This window comes from Lepidochelys kempii, chromosome 8 (genome assembly GCF_965140265.1).
Source record: "Lepidochelys kempii isolate rLepKem1 chromosome 8, rLepKem1.hap2, whole genome shotgun sequence".
NCBI lineage: Eukaryota > Metazoa > Chordata > Testudines > Cheloniidae > Lepidochelys > Lepidochelys kempii.
The window spans coordinates 95,619,075-95,644,947 of NC_133263.1; the positions used below are offsets into that span (position 1 = coordinate 95,619,075).

The window sequence follows — 25,873 nt, forward strand, 5'->3', positions numbered from 1 at the left end:
ATTAGAAAGGGGGAACTCTTGGGAAATAGGTCTTGTATGGAGACCTTTTTTTAGTATTTCATCAATTAGTGACCTACACCAGGCAAAACGATCATATAGACCAGTGGTTGTCAATCAGGGGTACGTGTACCCCTAGGGGTATGTAGAGGTCTTCTAGGGGGTACTCAGCTTATCTAGATCAATGCTTCTCAGTCTGGGGCTTGAAGCCCTGAGGGTAGTCATGGGACAGGTTTAGGGGGTTGCATATGCAGTGCTGGCATTGGGCGGTGGCAAACAGGGCAGTTGCCTGTGGCCTCCCACAAAGCTAAGTTATGTGCAGGACTTTGGGCTCCAGCCCCGGACGGCAGAGTCTGGGCTTCAGACAAGGCTCACAAGTGAAAAACAGGCTCAGTATTGCAGTGAAATGTAAGTACAATACTTGTATTCCAATAGATTTATTTTGCAATTACATGGTAAAAATGAGAAAGTCAGCAATTTTTCAGTAGTACTGTGCTGTAAGCAAGCAGTTTTTAAGTGAGGTGAAACTGGGGATACTCAAGACAGATCAGACTCCTGAAAGGGGTACAGTCATCTGGAAAGGTTGAGAACCACTGATACAGACCGTCGTTGGGTAGAAAGAAATAATGAATGCTAAGAATCCAGTGAACAATGACTTACACATTTGAAGTACGCATTGGGAATGTCATAACTGATCAACTTTCAGAAGCTCAGATCACTCAATGGAGAGTCGGGAGGTGAATATTCATAACCTTTATTTCTTGCCAGCTTGACCAATTACTGACTCTTAACAAAACCCAGAAATGTTGCGGCAGTTTGAGCTTTTATTATTTTTTTTTTTTAATGGGGCTTTCCTTCATTACCTATCACCATGGTATTCAGGCACCTCGAACGCTTGAATGGGGTTTATCCTTACAACTTTTTTCCTGAGAGATAGGGAAGTATTAGCCCCATTTTACAGATGGGAGCAGAGGCACAGGGATGAAACAGCCTGCAGAATGTCAGCCAGGAAGCCTCTGGCAGAGGCAAGAATAGAATCTAGATTTCTTGAGTGCCAGTCAAATGCCTTAACCACACAACCGATCTTCCTCTTGCCTCTTCCTTACCTATCAGATGCTGCAGGGTTTCAATGGAGAGCAATTTGACAATGGAACCAGCTTATTTTACTGCTCTAAAAGGATACTTTGCTATTATTCCCCTTTTCACTTCAGTCTGAGCCCTAAAGGCACTGTGTCCCGTGCCTCGGAGTTGTGTTCAGACTCCAGGATCTGCTTGAGTTACTTGGCTCCCTCGCTTAAGACTAGTATTTCCCTTTGGATGTTGGGTCTGATGGAAGTGAACATATTGTTGTTTGTGTAATTGTTAATCAACTGAGTGCCTCCACTAACTTTTATTATTTGTATTACTGTAGCACGAAGGGCCCTAGTTATGTACAAACAGAACTAAAAGATGGGCCCTGCCCCGAGAGACTTACAATCTAATCATACAAGATGTTTATAGACAGGCAGGAGAGTGTATTTTCCTTAGTGTGCCTGTGCTCTGAAAAGTGAGTCTGGAAAAATGCCACTGCGCTGCTCCACAGATCTGCCACTTGTGCATACGTGCGTATCTGCTGGCTTCAGTGGCGGGAATAGGGTTTTCCTGCTTTTTACTCCTAATAGCCCTGCAGAGCCTCTGCGGCTAAGAAAGTGAGCAGGACTCTAGTGCTTCTCTTGTTGTGTATCAACCGTTCCAATCAGCTACTCCTGAGCAAGCTTATTGAAGGCAGCGGAGGGGTTCTGTGTGTGTAACCAAGGGCAGAACTCAGCCTGCGGAAACTTTTATCCCGGTGGTGATGCTTGAGAAGGCAGACTGACTCATCGATCTTGGGTTGAGTCTACAAAGCTGGTAGTTAGGAGAAAATACCTTTTTCCTTGTAAAGTGGGCACACCTGTGAAGGAGTCATAGCTAGGCAATAAACCTGGAGCCCTGGGATGCTGCCACTTTTACAAAGTCGCTTTTTATAGTATATAACCACCCTTTAAACTCTACCCCACATTTTAAATAGGGCTCATTAGATGTTGTAACTGAGTGTGCCTTGCATGCTACAGGTTTTTTGATACCTTCTGGGTAGGCTGTGTGGTTGTGGAATTTTAGAAAGAGGATCAGTTCAGCATAGGGCTTTTGATTTCCGGTCCTGGTCTGCTCCAGGTCTGTAGGAGCTGATAGTGCTGGTAAGGTGGCTGATAAAGGAGAGCAGGCTTCTGTAGTCTAGTCTCCTGTGAGCTATAATGTTTTGGTTTGGGGGTTTAATGTGTGGGAGGTGGGTGGTGCTGGTGGGCTGTGATATGCAGGGGGTCAGGCTAGATCTGGTGCTCGCTTCTTGCCTTAAATTCTGACTCAACAGTAATCCAGTGGTGCTGAAAAGCTCGCGTCCTGTCCAGGCCTCTAACTAGAAGGGTGGTGAAGTGATGTCAAACAGGGTGTGCCCAGCAAAATGCCCTTTCGTCTTCCAAAGTCGCCTACCCCCCACAACATCGCTGGTACGAAACAACTCCTCGGTCCTCCATTACACAGGAGCATGAAGTAGTGAATTGTGGCATTTGAGCTCTGGTTTCCCCATATGCGGTTAAAGTACCACACTGAGCGTTTAGCAGCTGCAGCTAGAATGCAGCATGCAGAAAGGCTCTGTCTCATTTAGAGGTTAGTCCTTGTGTGACAGCCCTCTTTACTGGACACTGTCCAGCACACAGGGCTTCCGCCTAAACAGAGGCAAATTGTTTTCATTGTTAATCTGGACTTGGAAAGTGAATTGCTGTTTGTCTTTCACGTCGTGGGCCCTGGGTCCTGTCTGCGGATGTGTAAATTGCACCACTAGTGAGGTGTGAGATACAGGAGCAGAATAACTATTCCTGTGGAGATTACATCACTACCTTCTGCTGGAATGACATGCTCCAGATCCTTCACCAAAACACACTGAGCCATGTGAGGATATGTCTCTTATGATTGTGACACATGCTGCAGAAGGCTTAGGTGAATAGTTACATGTATGGGTGTGTGTATATATACAATATAAAATTTCCCCCTTGAATGCAGTTAACATGGTTGGGTAATGTGGATTTCATATTAAAGATTAGTTTAGGAAAACAGCCTTGTTTTTAATCTCTCCTTAAGTGCTATATACATTTTGACTTAAAACCATTATGCCCTTGGTCTTCAGAGTTTTTTGCATTGCGTATGAATTTAATACATTGAGTATGATTATGCTCCACTACAGGAAAATCTTTCCCTTCTATGCTTCCTGTGTTACTGGACAAGATCTACACAGGCTGCCAGTTACACGCTGTAGACACACCCATACACACATGGACTGCTTCTGGCATGTGTACGAGGTGATGCCCAAACCTCGTACATGGATTCCTTTGGCTGCTAATGCACTCTGGACTTCAGATTTACAAGTGTCTGATTGTAGATGCAGGTCTACTTTGTGCATCTCCGCCAGGGAAAATTCTGCTCCACAGAGCATAATGGGTGGGGATGAGGGTCCTGTTCGCTATTGAAAGGGGATAGAGGCAGTTGATTTACAAGGAGCATGCTGAAATAATCTGCTGCTGCTCAGTCTCCACAACAAATTAGTGGACTGTGGAAGTGCTAGAGAAATGTACATCTCGAAGAGTGAGGGTTTTAAGGCTGCCGTTTCATTGAATAATTTCAGTCTGGCTGAAGCCCAATTTGGGTATCCTGTACCTCCAACACTTCAGTTATTGTCACATCCTTTCTGTTGTGTTTCTAGTTCTGCTGCCAGGTACAGGGGATTGCATTACAGGAGTGCATGATTATTAGCTTTTGGCAGTGGTGAGAGCCTGAATGGCTTCCTCGTGCACTGGAAGGCTGGTGTTTAGTACCACAGCTTCCCCCTGCTGATAGGCTGTTCCAGTTAGCAGGGCTTCTGGCAACACCGCCAAGCAACACACAGTCTTTTTGTGTACCCTGGTGTCAGGGAGCCTGCATGAGTGCTCTCCTACAGATAATTCAAGTATCCAGCTCCTAGCTGTGGTGTTTTGTCCAATTTCTATTGCGTTCTGACCTACATCATTCTTTATTTGCAAAGCTATACTCGCAGGCAGCAGTAATAAATCAATTAATGACTCTGATGAATCGTTTAATGGCTGACAAAATAACACTAAAGCCAACAGCTTGGATCTCTACAGCAGTACCAGAAGACGCTGGTTGACTCAGGGTAGGGAGACGAAACAGAGACTGTTAGCTCAATTAGTGCAATTAGTGTGCGATTTAAAGGCTTAGACGGCATCTGCTGGAGTACCAACTTGGTGTGTTAACTGAATGTCTAGGTTTGGAAAGCAAAACTCAGAGATCCAGATTTTTGCTATCCTACTGGCTGCTTCTGTTTTTAAAAAATACAGATCTATTCAGAACTGTTCCATGAGTTGAGTTGTGTGTCCCGCCAAGAATAAACTTACCCTGTCTCAAATCATGCAATGCTCCAAGTGCACGAGGTCAGTCACAGCTCAGGCCCCTGGAAGGAGGTAAATTACCTACTCCCTACTAAAGTTGAATGCCAGCAACAATACCAGGGGCATGGAAAGATGTGAACCATCCCAGGAATTGCTGAATGATTTGAGGAACTTGAGTTCATGAATTTTATAAAAGTACCATGGCTTGGAATTGCTTGAAGCACTGTCAGTCTGGCCTGGACTCTGTCACCACCAGAAAGTTAGGGAAGATGAACAGACAGGAGCTAATGGTGTACTCCACCCTTTCCATGCCTGGAATCCAGCTGGGATATTCCCTCCCACACATTTCATTTAGCAAGATAGGAAGAGAAGCTGGCCACAACCCACTTCTCCCTCCCACCCAGTGATAGCCCCTTCTTGATCGGTTTAGAACAGGGGATTTTTTGGGTGGGGGGGGAGGGGGGAAATGAGACCTCTTTCGCCTACTCCTGACTCAGATACCGTGTGTGCTTGGGCTAGCGAGTTTATCGCTGGGCTGTAGTCCCTGTTTGTAGGCTGTCAAGCTGCATCTGCAAAGAGTTTGGAGATCCTTGGGTGTAAGTGCTCTGAGTGTGCAAGTATGTTTGCTTCTAAAGTTACAGCTGCCGCCGTGGATGTGAATATCTCATGGCCAACAAGGTTTTACCACTCAGAAGTGACTGTCAATAGGCAGGTAACAAGATGTGATTTGCCTAATACTGCGTGTTTATTGAGGTTGGCAAAGAGCCTTTAACATAACTAGACAAATAAAAACAGCATGTGTGTATAATCTGATAATGAACATGGCTGCACACAAGACTTCCTAATCTTGTGCTGTATAAATAACACTGTTTACCTGCTTACCCCCATCACAATCTGTGCCTTGCAAATATCCACAGTAGGAAGACCCGTCTCACATCCGGTTACAACAGATATGCCCTCATGCAGTAAGGGAGACTTTACAGGGGTCTGTTTTACTAATTGTCCAAAATATCAAATGTGAGGAGTCAGAATCATCAAACATTGAGTACTGTTATCCTCTTCTTACCTAGGCCTGTGGGTCTTGCTTAGACATCCCCCTCCCTTCAACCCATCCAAAATGCAAGCGCAAATAGCCCTGCCTTGCCTGGTTCTTGAATCCCTTCAGTATCTTCCCCTTACCTAGAGAAGTGGTAGATACTCCATTACTTGAGCTCTTGCATTCAGGGTTGGATGTCATTCCAAAAGAGATGTTATAGCTCAAACGGCAGTTTATGGGCTTAAACCAGCAGCGATTGGATGAGGTTCTACATTATGCAGATCGCACTATAATCGTCCCTTCCAGCCTTAAAATAGCCGAATCCCTTTCAGCAACAAATTTGAATACTGCCACCTTGCACAAGTCAGCTCCGCCCTGGCTTCGTTTCTTTGCTACCCCCTCTTTGCTGTGCCCAAGCTATAGAGGTAACCGCTCCCATTCTCATCCGAGTCTTCCAGTCCTGCTCCCTACATTGAGGAAACCCTACCCGTTGCACCACTGCTCCATCCTCTTGCTTTACAATCTCTTCCCTCACACTCCCCCTGGACTTGTGTGTGTTGTCTGCTTAGGAGGAGCTCTCAGGCACTCTTGGCACGACAGAAATAATGAACTTTGTTCCTTGATGTCGCACCCAAATTGAAGCAACACGAGAGATACCGTAGCTCTTGGCGTCCTCAAAATGAAAACTCTTTCCCGGGCTCCTAAACACTTTCTCCATGCAGTCTGGTGTATTGAAAGTACTCCACACCTGCAGCTTCCATTGAAGTCAGTAGGAATTGTGGCCTCTCAGCACTTCGGAAAATCAAGCCAATACTATAGTGTGCTTAGTATGACAAACTGGCTCAGTGGTAACGTGGGTCCCTCGCATGTGAAGAATCCCTCTTTAGCCAGAAAATGGATCAACTGGGGAAAAAAAAAAGGGGGGGGTGTCATCTCGTCAGGGCCTCCTAGGGTGACCAGATGCCCTGATTTTATAGGGTGAGTCCTGATATTTGGGGCTATTTCTTATATAGGCACCTATTACCCCCTACTTCCTGTCCTGATTTTTCATATCTGCTATCTGGTCACTCTAGTGCCTCCAGCCATTGCAGGATTTTCCCCTTGGAGAAAATCTAGAGGAGAGCAACAGAAATGATTAAAGGTCTAGAAAATATGACCTGTGAAGCAAGATTGGAAAAAAATTGGGTTGGTTTTAGTCTGGAGAAGAGAAGACCCCGGGGGGGGGGGGGGGGACAGGACATAAAAGGTTGTTACAAGGAGGACGGTGAAAAATGATTTTTGTTAACCTTTGAGGATAGGACAAGAAGTAATAGACTTAAATTGCAGCAAGGGAGGTTTAGGTTGGACAATAGGAAAAACTTCCTGATTGTCTGTGTAGTTAAGCACTGGAATAAATTGCCTAGGGAGGTTGTGGAATCTCCATCACTGGAGGATTCTAAGAACAGGTTTAGATAAACACCTGTCAGGAATGGTCCAGTTATTATGTAGTCCTGCCTTGAGTGCAGGTAACTGGACTCGACCACTCCAGGTCCCATCCAGTCCTATACTTCTCTGATTCTATAATCTCTAGTGCCTTGCCCGGTCTAATGTTAAGTGTCTCCATCAAGGGGTACCTTTCCCCTTTGAAAAGCGCTCTGCTAGACCTCTTGGGTAGAATACCTTTTCTGGATCTTCTGCCTAAATTTTCAGTTGTTCCAGATTGTTCCTAGTTTCTTATCACCCCACAGTTCTTATCAGTTCTCCCTTCTGAACTATGATTTGTATTCCTGGAGTACCTAAGTGTCCCAGTCAAGATCGTACAAGCCCATAGTAAGAAAGAGTCCCTGCCCTGGAGAGTTTATAATCCAAATAGACATGACAATGGGTGGGGGAGAAGTAGTAGTAGCCCTATTTTTCTAGTGGGGGACTTGGGCACAGAGAGATTAAATGACTTGCGCAATATCACAGGAAGCATATGATAAAGCTGGGAGCCAAACTCGGATCACCCATCTAGTGCCTTAACCACAAAACCATCCTTCCTCTTTTCTTGGTATGTGCACCCTTCAGGTAGTTGTGGGGTTGAAGTGTAGCAGGAGAGGAGGCTAACCTGGTTTAGACACTCTTGGTTGATACCAGGCAACGCAAGGGGCTGGTAGTGAATTCAGAGGTGGATGCTTTTACCCACTCACCACTTTAAAAGACACTCATTTAATGTAGAGCATGTTAGTGTGGCATCTGATGGCATTGTAGTGACTCTTTACTGGGGCCACTGCCAATTCATTCATGTCATGTGTTCTTGCAGAGCTGGTCCAAGTGCCATGCATTTGGGGATATACTGTTTCTCTTAGGTCATAGGTAGGCTGTTGTATAGAGGGACCTTCATGTTTAACTTAGTGTTACTGGAGAACAGAGGAGTTGGGGAGGAGAATTAAAAAATAAAATTTCACTTTGCAGTCTTTGAAATCATTCATCAAGTACTGGCCAGTCTGGCTCCAATCCTGCAATGTGCTCGGGCACTTGTGGGTGTTTAATTATTAAATTCTGCCAAGTGCCACATGTGCATGGAACCGTACATGTAAACGGAGTGTGGGGGTATGGATCATGGAAAAACAATTCTGGGATTTCATGGAAAATTGGCACAGGCTTGAAAACATTTGTGTTGTGCCCTGTTGCTCTGCTCCTTAGCTCTTGCCTAGAGAATGCAACACAACATTCTGTTTCAACCAGGAAAATGTAATAACTAAATTAGATGGTGGGGGAGGGTTCTGTTTACGCTAGCAGAACGTATTTTGTGGTGCATAGTTCTTTGCCATTGCTTAGGGCAGCCATGATGACTTTATTGCCAGGGTACGGTAGCCTTGATAAATGAGTATTTTAGCTCAGGTTGACCTAGGTCCCCCTACATGGTGTTAAACCCATGTGTTCTTTGCCCGTTGGCAGTAACCAGTCAGATCGCAACACCTCTGCTTTCTATGGCACATAGTTCGTATCTGGTATAGATGGGCCCTGAAGTGCCCAGATATGTGAACTGTATTATTCTAAAATGCTTTGGGATCTGTTTAGCTTTGGGAGGTTTCCCACCAAGGGATTATGGTGTGCTGGAAATCTCTTGAAACCATAAAATACTGCCTGGCAGCTTTATTGCAGTGCTGCCTTCTTCGGAGAGAAGCATTTTGTATGATAGAGGGCTTTATAAAGGAAATGTTAAGTGGATTTGCTGCAGTTTGGCGCTGGGTCTTGTATATTTTCTCATTAAAAGCATTCATCTGCCTTGCAGAGAACCTGCAGTGTGTTCAGTGGGCTTGAATTAAGATTTCATGTCACTTCTAAAGTCTGACCTGCAAAGGGGAGAGAAATTGGGCTTGTGCCCCTTTTTGCTGCTCTGTATTGTATAAAGACAGCCTGAAATGGGTGGGTTTGTTTTTCCTGCTAGTTATTTTTAACTGTACAAATACCAGGAATGTCAGATCTGGTTCTTCCTTGTTTTATCTGGAGGATTCTGCTTCTGATGCACAGTTGCATTCTCAGCCCTTAATTTGGGCTGAAGGGGTGTTGAATCCCCAAGGGAAAGAATGTTTTCTCCCGAGTGCTTTACTTAGATAAGTGGTGTAACAAATCTAGGCTTTAAACAGCCTGGATAAACATCACTTCTCCATCATTCAGCTTTTGCTTCCTTGTACTTGTGATGTCATCCACAGTATTCCAAGGTCCAGGCCTGGTACTTCCCCCTCTCCAGTGTCAGGTCATGTTTAAACACAGGCTTGCATGGATGGGGCCATGTGTATGTTGAAGGCAGCCTGGTTGAAGCACACCAGTGGCTTTGAATAGTGCTGAATTCAACAGAGGCTTGGTTTTGGGGACAGCAGTGATGGGTTGCCTGGCTCTTGATTGCCTTAGAGCCATTTGCAAGGGATATGACACACCTGCAGGCTGTCTTAACTTCTACAAATGGGTGGGGGAAGAGGAGTGGTGAAGGGAGGAGATGGGTAAGTGAGAAACTTAGTCAACATAGTAGAGACAAAAAGTGTTAGGCTGAGTTTTGGGGGTTTGTTTTTTTTCACTTGGGCAGCGGTAGATGCGCTACACCAGTGCACACCCTGTGTTGCACTGGGGCAGCATTGTCGTCTTATAGAAGTGTAGGACTGGAAGGGACCTGAATAGCCCATCTAGTCAGTTCTGCCTTGAGGGCAGGGGAATGAAGTCATAAATGAGGGGTTTGTTCTTTTGTGTGTTATATGGTTTTTATTTTGGTAGTTCCTCGAGGTCCTAATAGAGATCAGAACCCTATTGTGTTTAGGGACTGTATGCATACGTGAGAGTCCCTGCCTCAGTGAGTTCACTGCCTACATAGACAAGATGGACAATATGAATGGGATGGAAAACAAAAGGCATAGAGAGGTGAAGTGACTTTTCGCAGATTACTCAGCAGGCTTCTTGACTCCCATTCCAGAGATCTGTTAGACCACACACTGCCTCCGATATAAACTTCCCTCATCTAGGGACACCCTATACTATTCACTGAAATAATTTAAATAAAAATAAGCTTTCCACCTGCCTGTGCTTTTGTGAGAGCCAGTTATGACCATCAGAATTGGTGGAGGTGGGGTGAAATGAGGCCTGCTTCATTGTGTACAGGAATGGGACGTGCGTATTTGACAGAATCACTGCTGGCTCCTTAAATGTATGATCCACCAAAAAGGATGTTCAGATGTTGTAACCAGTACTACAGAGATTGGTCTAGGTAGCACCTCCTGAGAGTTGACAGTTGCTATTAAACCTGGAATTTTAGGGTTCATAATCTAGTTCTGTAAATTTACAAAATGGATTAATTTACATCAAACAATTTAAATCACTGACTTCAATCATGATATAAATCAGCAAGTAAATCACCTATTTTAATCATGTTTTACATTTGTACTTTTTTAGTTCTTTTCCTAAAGGACTGGTTCTCATTAGTTTGTAACTATTAAAACGTGTTGATTTGCAACTAAATATAGCCTTTGCACTGTTTTTGTTACTACTTTTTGCTAAGCAGGAAGAGTTTGTGTGTACACACTTATTTAAGCAGTTAAACTATGTAAGTTACATTTGTTCAGCTTCTTAATCTTTACATTTTTTACTATGCCAGAAAATGGCAAATACATTCTTTATTTACCAGATTAATTTTTTACTTGTGATTTTTTTTGTCAAGTTCTACCTGAATGGTAATTTTAAATTCAATTAAAATGCACATGTAAACTTTTTACTTTAAATAAAACTACCTAAGTGCTGGATACTTTTTAAAAAAAAATCGAACGTTTTGCATTTAAAGCTAATTGATTTATGAAACACTGAAAATGTTATCTGTAGCTAACTGATTGAACTGATTGTCTCTGGTCATCATGTTCTTCAAGATTTTTAGAACTAGTAGAGCTCATCCTCTTACACCTAGTTTTTATTTAGATTGGATGAGGTAAACAAGCTCTCCTGCCTTTTCAGCTCCCAATTGGTTTCTTAACTTTGAATGAACTGAGCTAGTTCAATAAACTGAATTGAAGAGAATGTTCTCTCTGCACCTGCAGAAGAGGCTAAGGCTGTCCAAAAGCTGGTTTAATACTTCTATAAACTCTGGTTCTAGGTGCTTAGCCAGTGACTTCCATCGGTTCAGGGGTTTGCCTTCCTTTAAAACTTGGCAACAAACATGGACTGCTTAAAATTATTTGTTGTATTTAATTTAAATGACTTTACTAGATAAGAAGTTTAGGGCCTTAGTTCATTTGGAAATGTAATTGTAAGTAGGCTTGTTTTTGTTTTTTTTAATTAATTTAAATAAAATCTGATTTAAATTTTAAAAATTAAATTTGACTTTTTTTTAATCCACCCTGTAAATTGCCTTTGGTCCAAATAAGCTTTGCAAAGGTGAAAGCGGTGGCTTACGATGTTTGCTGTGGATGGCTTTGTGGGGAGAGATTGTTGCCATGTTCTGGCTAAAAGATTTTAGAAGCAGCCCGTCTATTTCAGATCCTTATTGTTTGTAATGTTTAATAAAAATGCTTTATACTGATTTGGCTATAAAATATAATGCAGGTAGTGGGGCGAACTACAAACCCATACAATCTAAAGCAGCACTTTCCCCTTGCTTCCCCCCTGACTAGCCAGCGCCCAGAACCATTCTGGAGTAAGTAATAGCTGTGACTTCACAGCTCATTACATGCGGCTGGTGGAGCAGGAGCTGGCTGCCTGCAAAGGCAGAGAAACCTAAACCAAAAGTCAGGAGCGCGAAAGTTCCTTCTGAACTAATTTGCGCAGAAACCATCCTGTGCCCTGGCTAAAAGGGGCATTCCCCACAACCAGGCTGTTATTTTTTCCTTCAAAAAACACTTACTCTGAAACCTGTTATTCTGCAACAGCCGTGTTAGTCTGTATTAGCAAAAAGAAAAGGAGTATTTGTGGCACCTTAGAGACTAACCAATTCATTTGAGCATAAGCTTTCGTGAGTTACAGCTCACTTCATCGGAGGGGGGAGGTATTTTTTCATGCTTTGTGTGTATAAAAAGATCTTCTACACTTTCCACAGTATGCATCCGATGAAGTGAGCTGTAGCTCACGAAAGCTTATGCTCAGATAAATTGGTTAGTCTCTAAGGTGCCACTTGCAGAATAATGATCCCATGCATATGAGGGGCTTTATTTATGCTCAGTAGGTTTTTTCTCAGTCTTTCTGCTTAGTATTGTTGTGTTGGGTTTTGTACTTTGCATTGATAACACAGCCTTTTCTCACAGCAAGGTGTAAATAGCTTGACAGTTTCAAATTACACTGAACTGAAACCCAGGCATACAGGTTGTTAGCCTCGAGGCAAATTTTCTACCCAAAACTGAAACTGGCTTAATAATTTAAAAGTGCTATTAAACTGGCTTCCCTCCCCTCCCTGTTTAAATACATACAACCAATGACGCGCTTAGAGTGAAGGATAGACTAGAGAGGCTATGGAGGGAGGAGAGGTGAATTCAGTTGGGTGATGTGCTAACTGTCATATGGGGCTTTCTGAACCCAAACTCGCTGCCTGGACTCTGAATCTGAGGGCTTTTGTTGGCTGAAATTGGGTGAAATATTGTGGTGTTTTTCAGCTGGTTCCTGACTTGTCATAAGGCTTACCTTGCCCATTCGACTGTCTTCCGAGTTTCTTGTTTTGTTGAAATTGCCATCGCATAAATTACAATAAACACTTGAAGAGATGCCATTTACCTTTTTAAAATGGACTCTCCAGTGTTCCTCTCTCTAAAGAAGTTTTGGTGGGAAGGGGAGATTTGTAGGTGTGGGACTTAAACCAAGAAGAAAGAGGATCTTGCTGTGTTTTGATATCTTGTGGGCTTTCCTTTGTGAATGCAGTTTAAATGACCGGAGGAAAAGAGCAATAGTTCTGTTACGTAACATCAGGTACACAAGTTTATCATAAAAATTCAAAGGAAAGTCATCACTGATTGCATTAAACTCGGTCACGTTGGTTTTCAAATTACTCTGATCTTTAAACGGCACTGGAAGTATCTGCGTGCTCGTCTACAGATAAGTGAGCAAACAGCAGAATGATTATTGCTGTCCTAGAAGGGACATTTCTGTCAGCTGTGGTGTTGAGGGAAGAAATCTTTCTTTTCCTTCTGAGTAGCAGCAGCCTTACATAATGCTGCTCCTTTTTTCAAGCAGAAACTGCCACTTACATTAAGTAGCAGGCCAGTTCAGTGTGTACAGCTATTCTTTTGACACAAGCAGAATCTGCCAAATTTAAACTAAGATCCTTCCGTTTGTTTCCACAGGTGAAAGGCCAAAGCGGAGTGATTGGTTCATTAAACTGAAAGTGAATACTCAGTTTAGTCTTGCAGCTGTTTATCTTTACCTACTGTCGTTATAAAAATGGCCAGTTCACTCAGCAAAACCCAGAAGGTGTTCTCTGTTTCACGGCCCGCTACGGGTTTGATATGCATGCCAGAGAACTCCCCTTTGCCCCACAATGTATATAATATAGAGGGAGGAAATATGAATACGGTTGCTAAATGGGAACAAGTGTTATCCAAGTAACCTGCACTCTCTGCTGTACACAAGGGTGAACAAAACCAAATCATTTGTCTACCAAAACAAAGGCTTTCAGCAGAGCCACTTGCAGTTTAGGTATGCAGTCCAAGCAACTAAAATGTAAGGAGATGCAAAAGCTTTGTGAGGGACCTGGAGGGAAGGGGCTGTATGTAGAGCTGAAGCATTTGCAGTTATTACAAGACACTTACTGGAAAATAAATAATAAAAAGGTGCAAGGTGGGGGATGCATCTTCTTCGAGGACAGAGCAAAACAGTGTGGCAAATCTGGAAAAATAAAGCAAGGACTTGTTAAGTTTATTTTTTAAATAGTTCCAAATTCGACACATTAGAATCCAAAATCAGATTCTCCAATGGATTAACGATACTAAATATCTTGGTTACTTTAAAAAACCAAAAAGCCTCAGTTTTTGTAGGGCCATGAACAGGGTGCAACGTGAGCTCTTCCTCTTGTTTGTTAATGGATAATGTAAACTCCATTCCCAGAAGCATGCTGACCAGAGAGAGAATAGTGGTGCAGGAACAAGGAAGTAAATAAATGGGAAGGGGTAGGGGACAGGGTGTTAAGTCAACTGGAAGCCCTGACCAGTGGGTTCAGAGTCCTCACTGGTGATCTGTGAAGAGAAAATCAATAGGGAAAGAGACATAGGTGCTTTTGTTCCAAACCATCTTGAAAGGGGTTTTTTTTGTTGTTTTTTTAACTCAAGTTAATGATGCCTTACCTGAGGGCATGTTTGCTGATTTCTTTTCCAATGAATGCCGCTGTTGTATTTCTAAAATACGTACTTACCATAATTAAATGGATGGTGTGGAAAAGTTGTTTAAAAAGTCACTTTAGGGTCAATCCCTGCCCTCAGTTGCACCCAGGCATAGATAGAGGTGACCTGAGCAACATTTGGTCCCAAGATATTAAACCTAAAGACCATCATCGGCTTCCATTTTGGTTGAATGCTTTAGCATAGTGTTCTGAAAATGGGCATAGAGGGTGCAGGTTGATTTCATACCCCTTTGATGCTATCAGTGATTAGTTGTGGGTTAATTGGTATAGTGGGGTATGACAGCAGAGGTTGCCTTTTAAATCTGACATGAAATCAATTTGTCCATCTTTCTGTTTCCTGCAGAGCGCAGCTGCAGCCCCAAGTCCAGTACTAGGAAACATTCCTCCTAATGATGGAATGCCAGGCGGTCCCATCCCTCCAGGTTTCTTTCAGGTAGGTTTTGAACTTCCTGATTCTTTTTGGTGGTGTTGGTCCATGTGTCTCCTTGGCTTCTTAATGTCAGCATTGCAGTTTCCAAGAGGATCCCAGATAATAGTCTCTTGATTAATTTTTTTTAATTAAAAATGCCAGAAGTAGCCAATCAATTGTAACGTTCTGCTGCTGTTCCACGTTGCTTTTTGTAAGCACAGCAAATTAGTCTCTCTGATTCTTTTTTTACAATTGATATTTTTCCAAAATGGCTTTTTTTGGGGAGGGGGGGGAGAATTTATTTATTCTTCGGTCACAACGGGCTTGTGCATAATTCAAAACATGCTGGATTTTGGTTCTTGGAACCTTTTCCCTCTGGTTAACCACTTGATTTTTTCCAACTGCAATCACTGAACGCATTTAACAAACACTAGCTTAAATTGTAGCCACAGGCAGAAGCAGATTCAATATGGGTCAAAAATCATTGCATGTCAAGGAGACACCTTGTAAGAATTTGCTGTAAGTGTCCTCTCCATTTCCATGGTTCATTTTACTTATGCCCTGATTCAAGACTTGGCAATATAATCTATGCGTGATCCTAATGGGAAGGACTTTAAAGAGCATTTGGAATGGAAGCTTTAAGATTTATTACTTGTAAGATGTTTTTAATTTCTCTGGAACCTTTTTGTATGCCATGTATATGTGCTGATTGCCACAATGTGAAATCTTGGTGCGTTATGATCTTATTTCTTAAGGAATAAGTGCTTGTTCATGTAACAGATGAGCTGGCTGTCGGTGGGCAATATTTGTTCTGACCAGTTGCTATTGTTATCTGGGTTCATGATTTGCATACAGGAGAAGTTCTTGGGCAATAGACAGCTTTACTTGATAAACTGATCATGATTTGTTGTGGCAGTATTGTGGTTGATGTGCATGCGTGGAGAGATGGGATCTTTTTGTTAAACAATTCCCCATTTCCTGAACATGCTCATGTCAAAATAAGAACATCTGAATATTGATTTGGCCTGTTGCAGGGTTTACCAAAGCGCCTCTGATATCGGAGGAGACAAAGAGAAAAGAGGCGATGCCTTGCAGATTATAGCTGCTGCCAGCAACTTGCGTTCTGTTCCGTGTACATAACAAATGTGTTTCCAGGGTTTTAATTTTCATTCTGCTGAGTGAGAAGTTGGTCCATACCCATCCCGCCCCAGCCTGCAACCTCACACCTCTGTGGGGTTTCAAATTTCAAAAAAGTTGGAGCAGATCCAGAAGTGACACATTTTATTTAACCAAAGTGGGTGTGGGGTAGGAGTGACAGAAGGAATTTAAGCTTCTTTTTTCCTTCCTCTGGTTTATAATGGCCCACAGCTCTAGTAGCCGTGGTGTCCATTGGTGGGCTACAGGGCTCCCTCCACATGATTCACTTGTCATAAGCAGTGCTTCCCTAAAAGCTGCCTCCCACCCCAAATTCTACCACACACATTTCCTTCCCTAAATGCTAGCCCCAACTGCCGTCTCCCTCACCCCTGGAAAGGAGGCCACGTTTTAGCGGTGTCTGAACTTTGTACCAAAACCACCGTAATTTTTTTTTTTTCGGTGTTCAGATCGTTTCCACTTTTGGATAAGCTGGAGACTGCAAGCTCTGCCTGCTCCGGCATCTTGCTAGTGGGTTTCTGTGTTGAGCTGTTAGCTGCTTTTTAGTTAGTTTCTTATCTTCGTAGGAGAACAGAACACTGAGTTGGAGAGGGCAATGTCTGAAGGGACACAGGAAATGCAAAGGATTGAAGCAGCTAGGATTTCCCTCCCTGACCCTAATGTGTCAGCCTGGGCAACAGACTGACTAGTCCACTAGCAGATGGAGGCAAGGAATGGGACCGGAATGTAGTAAAGGCATAATGTGGAGTCCGATCACTGAAGACCATTGACTTGGTGTAATATAGGGGGTGCTCTAACTGTGCCCTAATTGTTTTCCAGACTTGACCCACTACATTGGATTTTGTCTGTTAGTGGTTAGTATGGATTCCAGTAACTTCAGAACAAAAATTCTGTTACAGGGTAGCATTAATCGGCACCTCAGAATCAGATATGACCCCTTCCCCCAGTGAGCTTAACACCAGATACAGGATAATTCAGGAAGGGAAGGTCTGGGGGTTACTGAGGATACCAAAGGAGGAGGGATTGCCTTTCAAAGCTAGTTTTTAGCAGGGTTAGAGGAGGAAGAGGCCTGGCATATGAAGCCAAAGAACTAGTTCCAGCCGTCAAGGGAAGCATGATAGGAGGTGCAAGGCCAAGAATGGGAAAAGGAGAGCAAAGGAGAGAAGGGTCATGGGGGACAATAAGATCAGCCCAGTCTGTCTCTAAGGCCTGTAGAGTTGTCAGTGAAGATTACAGGGGAAAATAAGGTGGTCAGTTTGGGGGGTGATTAGTTTAGAGGTGATCATGGACCTATCCAGAGCCAAAAGCCTGAAGAGTAGGAGAGACTGGAGATAAGGGGGCAGGTTTTGAGTGTATTGGAATAGAGGTGGTGGTTGAAGCCATAGGGTCATTGGGATGGAGTAGATCTGAATATAGCGTGCACAGCTATGCGCTCAACAGGCTCTCACATCGTAATGCTGGGTACGAGGTTCTCTAGGGCTGATGAGGTTTGTAAAAACTCTTTGTGAAGCTATTTACACTATAGCCTGTGGGCTAAATGCGTGGGTGGCAGAGTTCTGAAATCTAGCTATATCCAAGATGATGGTGGCCCTGGGAGACTACTGGTCCCAGCATGCAATGCCACAGCTGCAGGCCACAATTTTGTGTTCGAGTTTGTGGTGGAGAATGCATAGTCTATTCCATTTTATAAAAATTAGCTGCAACCTTTCATCTTGTGGCAAATGGTAAATGCAGCCTTCAGTTGTGCAAAGCTTGGACCCACTTTGATGGTAAAGCATTGTCATTAGATCCCCGTTGCTGCCAGGCACCTTGCCAGAAATGAAACGCTGTATTTAACAAGTGCTGTGTACACATATATGGGTTCAGAATGTTAATGAACTAGTGGCAGGAAACTCTGATATGTTGATCATGTGACTGTACTGTGGTCACATGGATGATTACCTGCTAAAATTCCCTTCTCCTCCTCAGAGTGACCTTTCGTACAAAAACATTTTTTCCCTTCACTCACCGTCAAAAAGATCAGGGAAGCTCTTCCCATTCTAGTTAGAAAGCTAAATTTATGCCTAATGTCAACAGCAGTAGAATAGACCTCTCCTGTTCCTAGTAGTGGACAAAAGGGTTACCGTTCAAGAGCTCCCAGCAAAAGTTTAAGGCATGGTTAGTGATGAGTAAATGCCGTGTGTGTGTGTGTGTACACATGTATGCATATATAATAATCATGAGACGCGCTCTGGTTATATATTTTCTCCAAAGTTTGAACTCTGTATGTAGCTCTGTAACACACTCTGATGAAATGGAAAGTTGAACATAAATCAGTGTCGGTGGCTGTATTAGCTATGCATCAGCAGTTAGTGTGAGAGGTGCACCGTAACAAAGCACGAGCTAGTCCGTGTTCCTATACTGCCCCCTAATGCTTAGAGATCTTGGGAGTTGTGAAAGATGGTGGGATTTCTGAGTTCGTTTTTCATTCGCCTCCTTAGCGTTCGTTACCCAGTATAAATGTATTTGTTTACTGTCTTGTAAGCCTGTTGGTAAAACAGCAATGAGACTACTGGAGGAGAAACTGAGGTACTGTATGTAACTCATGATCCCCCTAGGTGAAGCTTTCAGGCTCCCAGGCCTTTTCTGGTATCACATCAGATGTCTCTCATTAATATTTCTAAAGCCTTGATTATTACACTTCCAAGTAGCTCTTATTGAATTGTGTGAGTGCTTCTGTGTTACTTATTTCTCTTGTGATGGAAAAACTGGAGATCCTTGTCATTTCATTTATTTTCTTCTTGGGTTTCCGGCATAAACGCATCATTCCCGATAGTGTAGTAAAGCTCAGCATATGCCTTAGCTTGCTCATAAACCAGTGGCAGTCTGTTTTCTCTCTAAAAATATGGGGTGGGAACTGATTGGTTTAAAAAAACCCAAAACCTCCTAGTAGTGTAGACACCAGATTGCTGCTTAGCTAGTTAATAGGGATAGACCAAAAGAGGGTGTAAGCCTGACTCTGCAGTTCTAGGCTCCCTGGATCAGAATCGCTGGGCTGCTGCTGCCCCACCAATGCGCCTCACAGGCTACGTGAAGAGTCCTGATCCAGAGCTTGAGGGCCAGAATGTTGCATCTCTCTTGCCACAGTTCCAACTTTCCTCCCCCAGGTAGTCTCGTGCCTTGGGGAAAGGACAGCAGTAGCACAGAGCAGACCTATTTGCACTTATTAAGAACATGTGTAGCCAGCCAACCCCAGCTCTTCCACTGGGCCAGAGAATGAAGCCACCATCAGTCCACCCTGGTGGGGTTAGTGGGAGCCTCAGGCCATCAGGAGAGGATGGCTTTAAGAGGATGGCTTCATTGCTGGCAGGGCCGTTCACATATAATATGAATTTAAGGGGAAACGGAAGGGATTTTCCTTACTCTGCTACCATGTCAGGAACCACCATTTTTCACAAGTTAGCCTTGTTACATGGGCTTCTCTACTGGAGTGTAAGCAATTTCTGACACCGATTTCTTACCCTCTCACTACTCTGTGGACCCCTCAGAATAACAAAGTGTTGGCAACAGCCACAGAACTTTCCTCTCCTTAACCCACCACCTCTATGAATCTGTCTTTGCTAGACAGCATGAGAAGGGCAAAACATCCTGTCGCCTGCTCCCAGGCAAAGTGAATGTCATGAGACTCCTAGGAAGCAGCAAGAAAATACAAGGGGTGAGGGCTTATCCTATTTTTTCTGCCTGTGGAAAATACTCTCCAATGGGCTTCTCATACCTAGCCCCCAGGAGGGCCCACACAGATCAAATCTCTAATGGTTCCCCATGGGGATATCTCGATTCAAAACTCTCTATTAAGCGGTATGATACTGTCTAGCCAGGGTTCAACATGCTTACTGGACATTGCTCCCCATAGTGGATTTGCATTTTCCACCAGCAGCTTCTACATCTTCCCTCCCCATTGAGGATGACCTCTTCCCAAGAGAGCATGGGACTAAAGATTAGTAGTGGTCTTAGTCTTCCAGCTGCTCACAGCAGAGGCTGGCTTTGTCTGGCTGACCATTACATCTGGGAATGATGTTCAGCCCAGTTAGTGGAACAGGGTTTTCAGTCATATAAGAAACCTGCAATTTAGAGTTTGCAACAAATGCTGCCCCCTTTCCTGTGAGACAAGGGCTGATCCTTACAGTGCTCTTTGTTTTCTCTTGATGCATTGCCCCAATTTCAAGCCTCCGTTCCAGGCTTCTCCTCCTCCTCCTAAAACAAAGAGCTCTCTTCCTAGAAGCTCAGGGCACTTGAATAACTTTACCTTCAGCAGTCCTCTTTGCTTTTCTAGGGAGTAGAAAGCTGTGGCGTTATGCGTAGAGCTCAATTATGGCTTGGCTTCTTTTGACAACTAAAGCCCATTTTTCCAGCTCTCCAGCACATCCAGTGCCTCAGACAGTTTGTGAGAGATGGCCAAAAGCTTAGCATATAAAGGTATTAGCAACAAGAGTGGTCTGGAGAGCTCCAAGACAATCTTCTGCAACAGTAGGTTGTCATGGCAAACTCAAGCCCACAATACAGGTGCCAACAGACAAACCCAGGGGAACGAGGGTCTAGTTGTTGTGGAGAGAGATGAGTTGCTTTCCACCGAACTGGGCAGGAAGTCATTACCTCACGGTCGGCACAAGTAATCTAGCAGGAGGTTATTTGAGCAGGCAGAAAGTTTTTCCCAGGGAGTGGTGTGTGCATGCGGAAGCATTCACAATGGGTGTATCAACATTGCCCTAGTATTTGGATTGGTGAGAACTTGCCAGATCTGTTCCACAAGGGACTCATTCTCATACTTGGAACTGGTTACTGTGTTTTCCTGTGCCTTCCCCTGCATATGATGGGATTTCCAATAGATTCTCTCCTTGGTGGTTCCTTGCAGAGGAAGTGGGCTTTGTTGGCCTCCTCTGGCATTTTGATTAGTTTCCAGGAGGAGTCACATGTTGGTTGGCTTTGATACCTCTTAAAATGAAAGCTCCTGACCTCGCAAAGCCATCAGATGGGGAAAAAGAGGCTTTTCTGGCAGGATCTCTCCTCCTGATGGTAGTATTAATTTGAACCAGCTTAAAGAATTATTGTCCTGTTTTGTCCTTTGTTTCTTTGCATTGCAACTTCATTGTCCTTTAAGCACCTTCTGCCATCTGTCTTTCTAAACAGTGTTGTCTGCCTTGGAGAGTTCCCAAGCTGGCAGCCTGGGCATGCAGAGAGCTGTATTTGGGTTCTTACAGGGAAAGGGTGGGCTTTCCTTTCATTATTTATGCCAAAGAGTCACATGCTCCTTTCGTTGGAATTGGGATGCAAGACTCCTCCCTCAAACTATTGTCCTAACCTAGTCACACTTGGACTGTAGGTGGTGGTGGGGGCTGCTGGATATTCTAAAAGGGCACTAAAATGTTCTCATGAAGACAAGAGAGATGGAAATCTTTTGATAATCTTGGTAGTGTGGGAGGGAATGTAAGCCTTTGAAATTCAAACTCGTAAGCTAAAGGACCAGGAAGTGTATAGGAGAAGACTGTTCTAGAAAGAATTCCCTGCACCCAGGAAAGTAGAGCTCATGAGACATGAATTGTAGCCGGAGCCTTGGCAAAGAAGAGGTTTGCAGAGTGGTCCCTTCTGGCATTCACAAAGGGTTGCAGGTTTAGACTCTTCTCCCCTAGGTGCAGCCATAAGTTGTAGAGCTCTTCAGACAGTAAGTACCTGTTTCTTATTTTGTCACTAAATCCTTGTGTATTGGGTGTATTTTTAAAGAGCATTGTTGTAAAGACAATCTCAGACAATGAGGATTCTTACCTGTCAGTAAACTTAATTTCTGATTTGCTTTGCCAGTTCTGAGGGCCACCTCCCTCCCAAGTCACTTCATAGCTGGGTGACTCTTTTGGGGAGTGAGGATATGGAGAGGGAGATGAGGAGTTATTGAAAGTCTTGTCTTTTATAACTTTTTTCTTTTCAAAGCTCATGTGGTCTGTAACTTATCGCTGCTGGAGTTTGATTTGTGGGACAGAACAATTGGTTAAAAGAACAAATAAGTATTGTTGAGCGAAGGAGATGCTTGAAGCATTTGATGCCAGGAAGGAGTCTACGTAAAGTTTATACTAGGAGTGGTGGGATGAAATGTAGAGAGAAATGTAAACTGGCTCTCAGGATAAGCTTTCAAAAGTACCATAGTGATTTAGGAACTAAAGTTCTGTTTTTCATAAGTGACTTCGCAGTAGGTGAGAGAATGTTAGTCATCAGGCCTCGCTTGCTATCCAGAGAATTAACGCTCTGTCACACTCAAACCATACACATGTAATAGTCAGGAATACAGCCCCATAAAGTAAGGGAGAAATATCTACCCCTAGCACCATCTTAAATAATTCCTCTTAACATCTGAACTCACATCTATCTACCCAGTCCATCTACACGTTTCAAAAGTGACTTAAGAGCCTTTGTCCCATTGAAAGTCAGGCACTTATGGACTATTAATATTAATATTATTAAAATATTTTTTCCAAAACGGCATTACAAAAGTGACACCCCAGCCAAACTAGCGGTAAAACTACAGCAGTGTAAACATTTCTGAGCATGGTCAGCTTTGCAGTTGGGAATGCAGCCTCTAGCCCTGTGGCAGTCTCCCCCACGGGCAGTGAGGGATGCGCTCATTATTTGAAACATTTAAATTCACTGCACAAAGCCCACAGTAAATGTAAGGAACTATGGAGAATAATCGTGAACTGTCAGGAGGATGGACTCCGTGACCTATAGCTGGTCTCTTCCTTCTCTTAATTTATGATTCTGGAATATCACAGCTATGGGGAAGGATGGGTGTTTGACAGTGTTCAAAAGCAGGATTGGTCCTGCTTGACTGTCACTTACCCTGAGCAGGGAGAGTAACCAAGCTGTTCAGCAATGTGTGGGACACTAAATCCAAACTTGCAGGTAAGAGTCGTCATTTCAGATGCCCATAGGTCAGGCAGCCATTTGAGTCTCCTAGTAACTGAGGTATGGCTTGCTAAACACTGAATTTTGCTCAGCTGCTGCCAGAGCCCTGTATCCTGAACCTGAGTACATGATGAATCATGCTGCTGCAGGACAGGGTTTTTTTGGTTTTTTTTTTTTTTTTAAGTTTCCTGTCGTTTGGGCTGTAAAATGCGGTTGCATTCCTGACTATTGCATATATGGCTTGAGTTAAAGTAGAGCATTAATCCTTTGGATAGCAAGTCAGGCCTAATGCCTTTAATATGCATCTTACCTACTGCTAATGTTGTCGTGATTAACTGTGGAGTTCTAAAGTAGGGGGGAATGATGGTATCTGCTGCTATGGAAAATGCCTCTTTAATCTCTGCAGTGTTTTCTGATAGAATGGTTGAAGGTTCTTTGATACATTCCTGCACTTATTTTGAAGGATTCCAGAGTTTCTCTAATAAAGAATTTTAGTGATTTAATTTTCCCAGTTGGCATCTTAGAATTCTATCTTTTAAAAGGGGGGCTAGATTCTCTTTTTCTACCCAATAAAATATACAATTTCACACCTCTCTAATGATGGCAAATCACATTTTGGGTACCCTCTTTTATGTTGGAATGTGTATCTAGAGAAATATCATTTAAAATGTGGGATGCCTTCCTTTAGCGAAGTATAAATTGTAGATAACTTGTTGTGTTGATACTTTACCTTGTTATACTATTCTTCATTATTCTCCCCACCCCTAGAGGTACTTAAAAATGTTTTTAAAAATAAAAAAAAACCCATTATCTGAAAGTGTGCATCTCATAAAACATGATCCATTTGTGCTAAATTACTCTTGAAACATAAATTGACACACATATGCAACTGTGATCGCTTGTGCAATTTTCCATGTTTAATATTTTACAAGAAGGTTGAGAAGTTGAGCTTATGAAAGATAGAGTGGAAATAATCTCATCAGCAACAACAAAACACTTCTATTATCTATTGGTATAGATTTGTCTCTGAGAAATGGAGTACTTGTGGCACCTTAGAGACTAACCAATTTATGAGAAATATATTTCTCATAGTCTGTCTAGTTAAGGCCACGGTAATGAGCCGTGCTGACAGAAATGGACTAGAACACCTACAGGTATCTGTAATTGTCTTCCCAGACCACTCTGATAAGTCTTTCAGAAGTACCTGAGAGAAGATAAAGCAACTTGTGTCAAGCAATGAGTTAAACCATTGTTTCCCAAAGTGTGGGGGGAGACTGGGCAGGTTGTTTCCTGAAGTCTCCTCTTTCATTTAAAAAAAGTTTCTAGCTGTTATGATTGTGAAGAAAACTTTCAAAAAGCGAATTGAGCATAAGCAATGTAGACTCAAGCAGATCTCGGCCAAGAACTTGAAATGATGTCTGAGTTGCAGACCGCCCCATTCGTTCCATTGGGTGCTAAGTCAGATGCCAATGTGTCAAATGTCAGCATAATTAACTGTTCACTGCTCATCAACGTATGTAAGAAAGAATAGGAATTATGTTCAGAACATCTACCCCAGCCCATCTCAAAGTGGGGATGACCCAAAGAACTAGCCAGAGTAGGGCTGCTGGGAGGGGAAATGAGTTCAATTTTTCTGAAAAGGGGCACAGCTGTCACAAGTTTGGGAAATAGTGGGCTAAACCGTCTAAAAGAGATATTGAAATAATCACAAAGTTCAGCTCTCACTTGCTCAGAAGCACTTGTTTTTCCCTCTTAATACGGAGTGAAATCCCTGATAATTAGTCTTGTACCTGAACAAGCATTTTTAAAAAAATCAGGATTTTTTGTGTGGGGGTCTGGCCCCATCCTATTAGACAAGTTTAAGTAATGTATGTTGAACATCCCAATAGAAGCGTTGGCTCCCCTGATTGGAGCCAGTTCATCGTCTCATTAAAGCATTCCATATTGCTGAACCGTTGTGATCAGTCAGATGAGTTCACTGATAGATTTATAGCCAAAAGAACAATTGTCTTTTTTTTTTAAACTAGGAAAATAAAGATCCAACAGGCACTCTTGGTTGAAATGCAATTCTCCTTGGTTGTAGAACATCTGCAAATATTTAGAGAGAACATCCAGACGTTCTGGTCTTTTTTTTTTGAATAAGAGGTACGAAATGAATCTTAAGCGGTGCTGTAAAAGCTGGAAGGGATTGGGATGTAGGAGAGCAGAAGAAAATAGAATGGAAGGCTGCAGTTTAATTTGAGCACAATGGATTTAGTGGCCTCAGGGTAGCAGACAGGAAGTAGCTAACATTTTCAGATGCTTGTTGTTGTTGCCGTTTGAAAACATCCAGCTCCTCCCATGCTGCATAACAAGTTGAAAGAGCATGCAGTGTTTGCCGAGATGTTTGCATAAACTGTACATCTGCAGTTATATTATCCAGAAGTAGCTGTCATGAGCATTACTATTGAACAATAATGTGGCCATGAGGATTTGATTTACTGCCATGTGCTGCTTGCCAACAAAATGTTTCACAAAGTCTTGAGTTTCCTGGGAGTATGTTACAATTTCTCGCGTGCTTGCAGCTTGCACAGGGCCATTACTGTCTGTCTGTCTATTGTGGAGCGGATGGGGAAGAGGGGGCAAAGATTTGGAACTTCTTGGAAAGGACTCAATTAACCGCTGCTGCTCTTTATGCTGAGCTGTATTTTGGCAAATTGTGAACTTTTTGGAGATTAAGCAAGCTGTACCAGAAAAAAGGACTGTCTGCTTGGAAGCATGCAGACAGATCCCAGTCCAAGACCAGCTTTTCTTTAGAGGAATTCAGAAATGTGCTGTTGTGAATTGCAATGATCTACTTGCTGATCAGTCTTACTTAAGAGCGGAGATTGATCTCTCCCCTTTTAATTAACACCGGCAGGTAGGGCAGAACCACTCTAATGCTTTTCCATGTAATTTGGGTGGGAGGTGACACACATGTCAGACTGCGCGCTTGCTTCATGCATGCAAGTGTCGCTTTTAACCTCTGCTGCTTTGTCCCAGGTGATTGTTCTCATGTAACACTTCAGCAGGGGAAAAGCCCGGGCTAGTTG

The 25,873-nt window shown here is 43.1% G+C and overlaps 1 protein-coding gene across 5 annotated transcripts in view; it reads left to right on the forward strand.

Moving 5' to 3' along the window:
- SSBP3 (single stranded DNA binding protein 3) overlaps positions 1-25,873 on the forward strand; it is a 136,823-nt gene that overhangs the window by 80,348 nt on the left and 30,602 nt on the right. For 4 of the 5 annotated variants that reach the window (XM_073357616.1, XM_073357618.1, XM_073357614.1 and 1 more), the window contains exon 5: positions 14,652-14,741. The exons of the other annotated variant lie outside the window; for it this stretch is intronic. In XM_073357616.1, the coding sequence (XP_073213717.1) occupies positions 14,652-14,741 (90 nt within the window). The remainder of the gene's footprint in view (positions 1-14,651; positions 14,742-25,873) is intronic. 5 annotated transcript variants of the gene reach the window in all.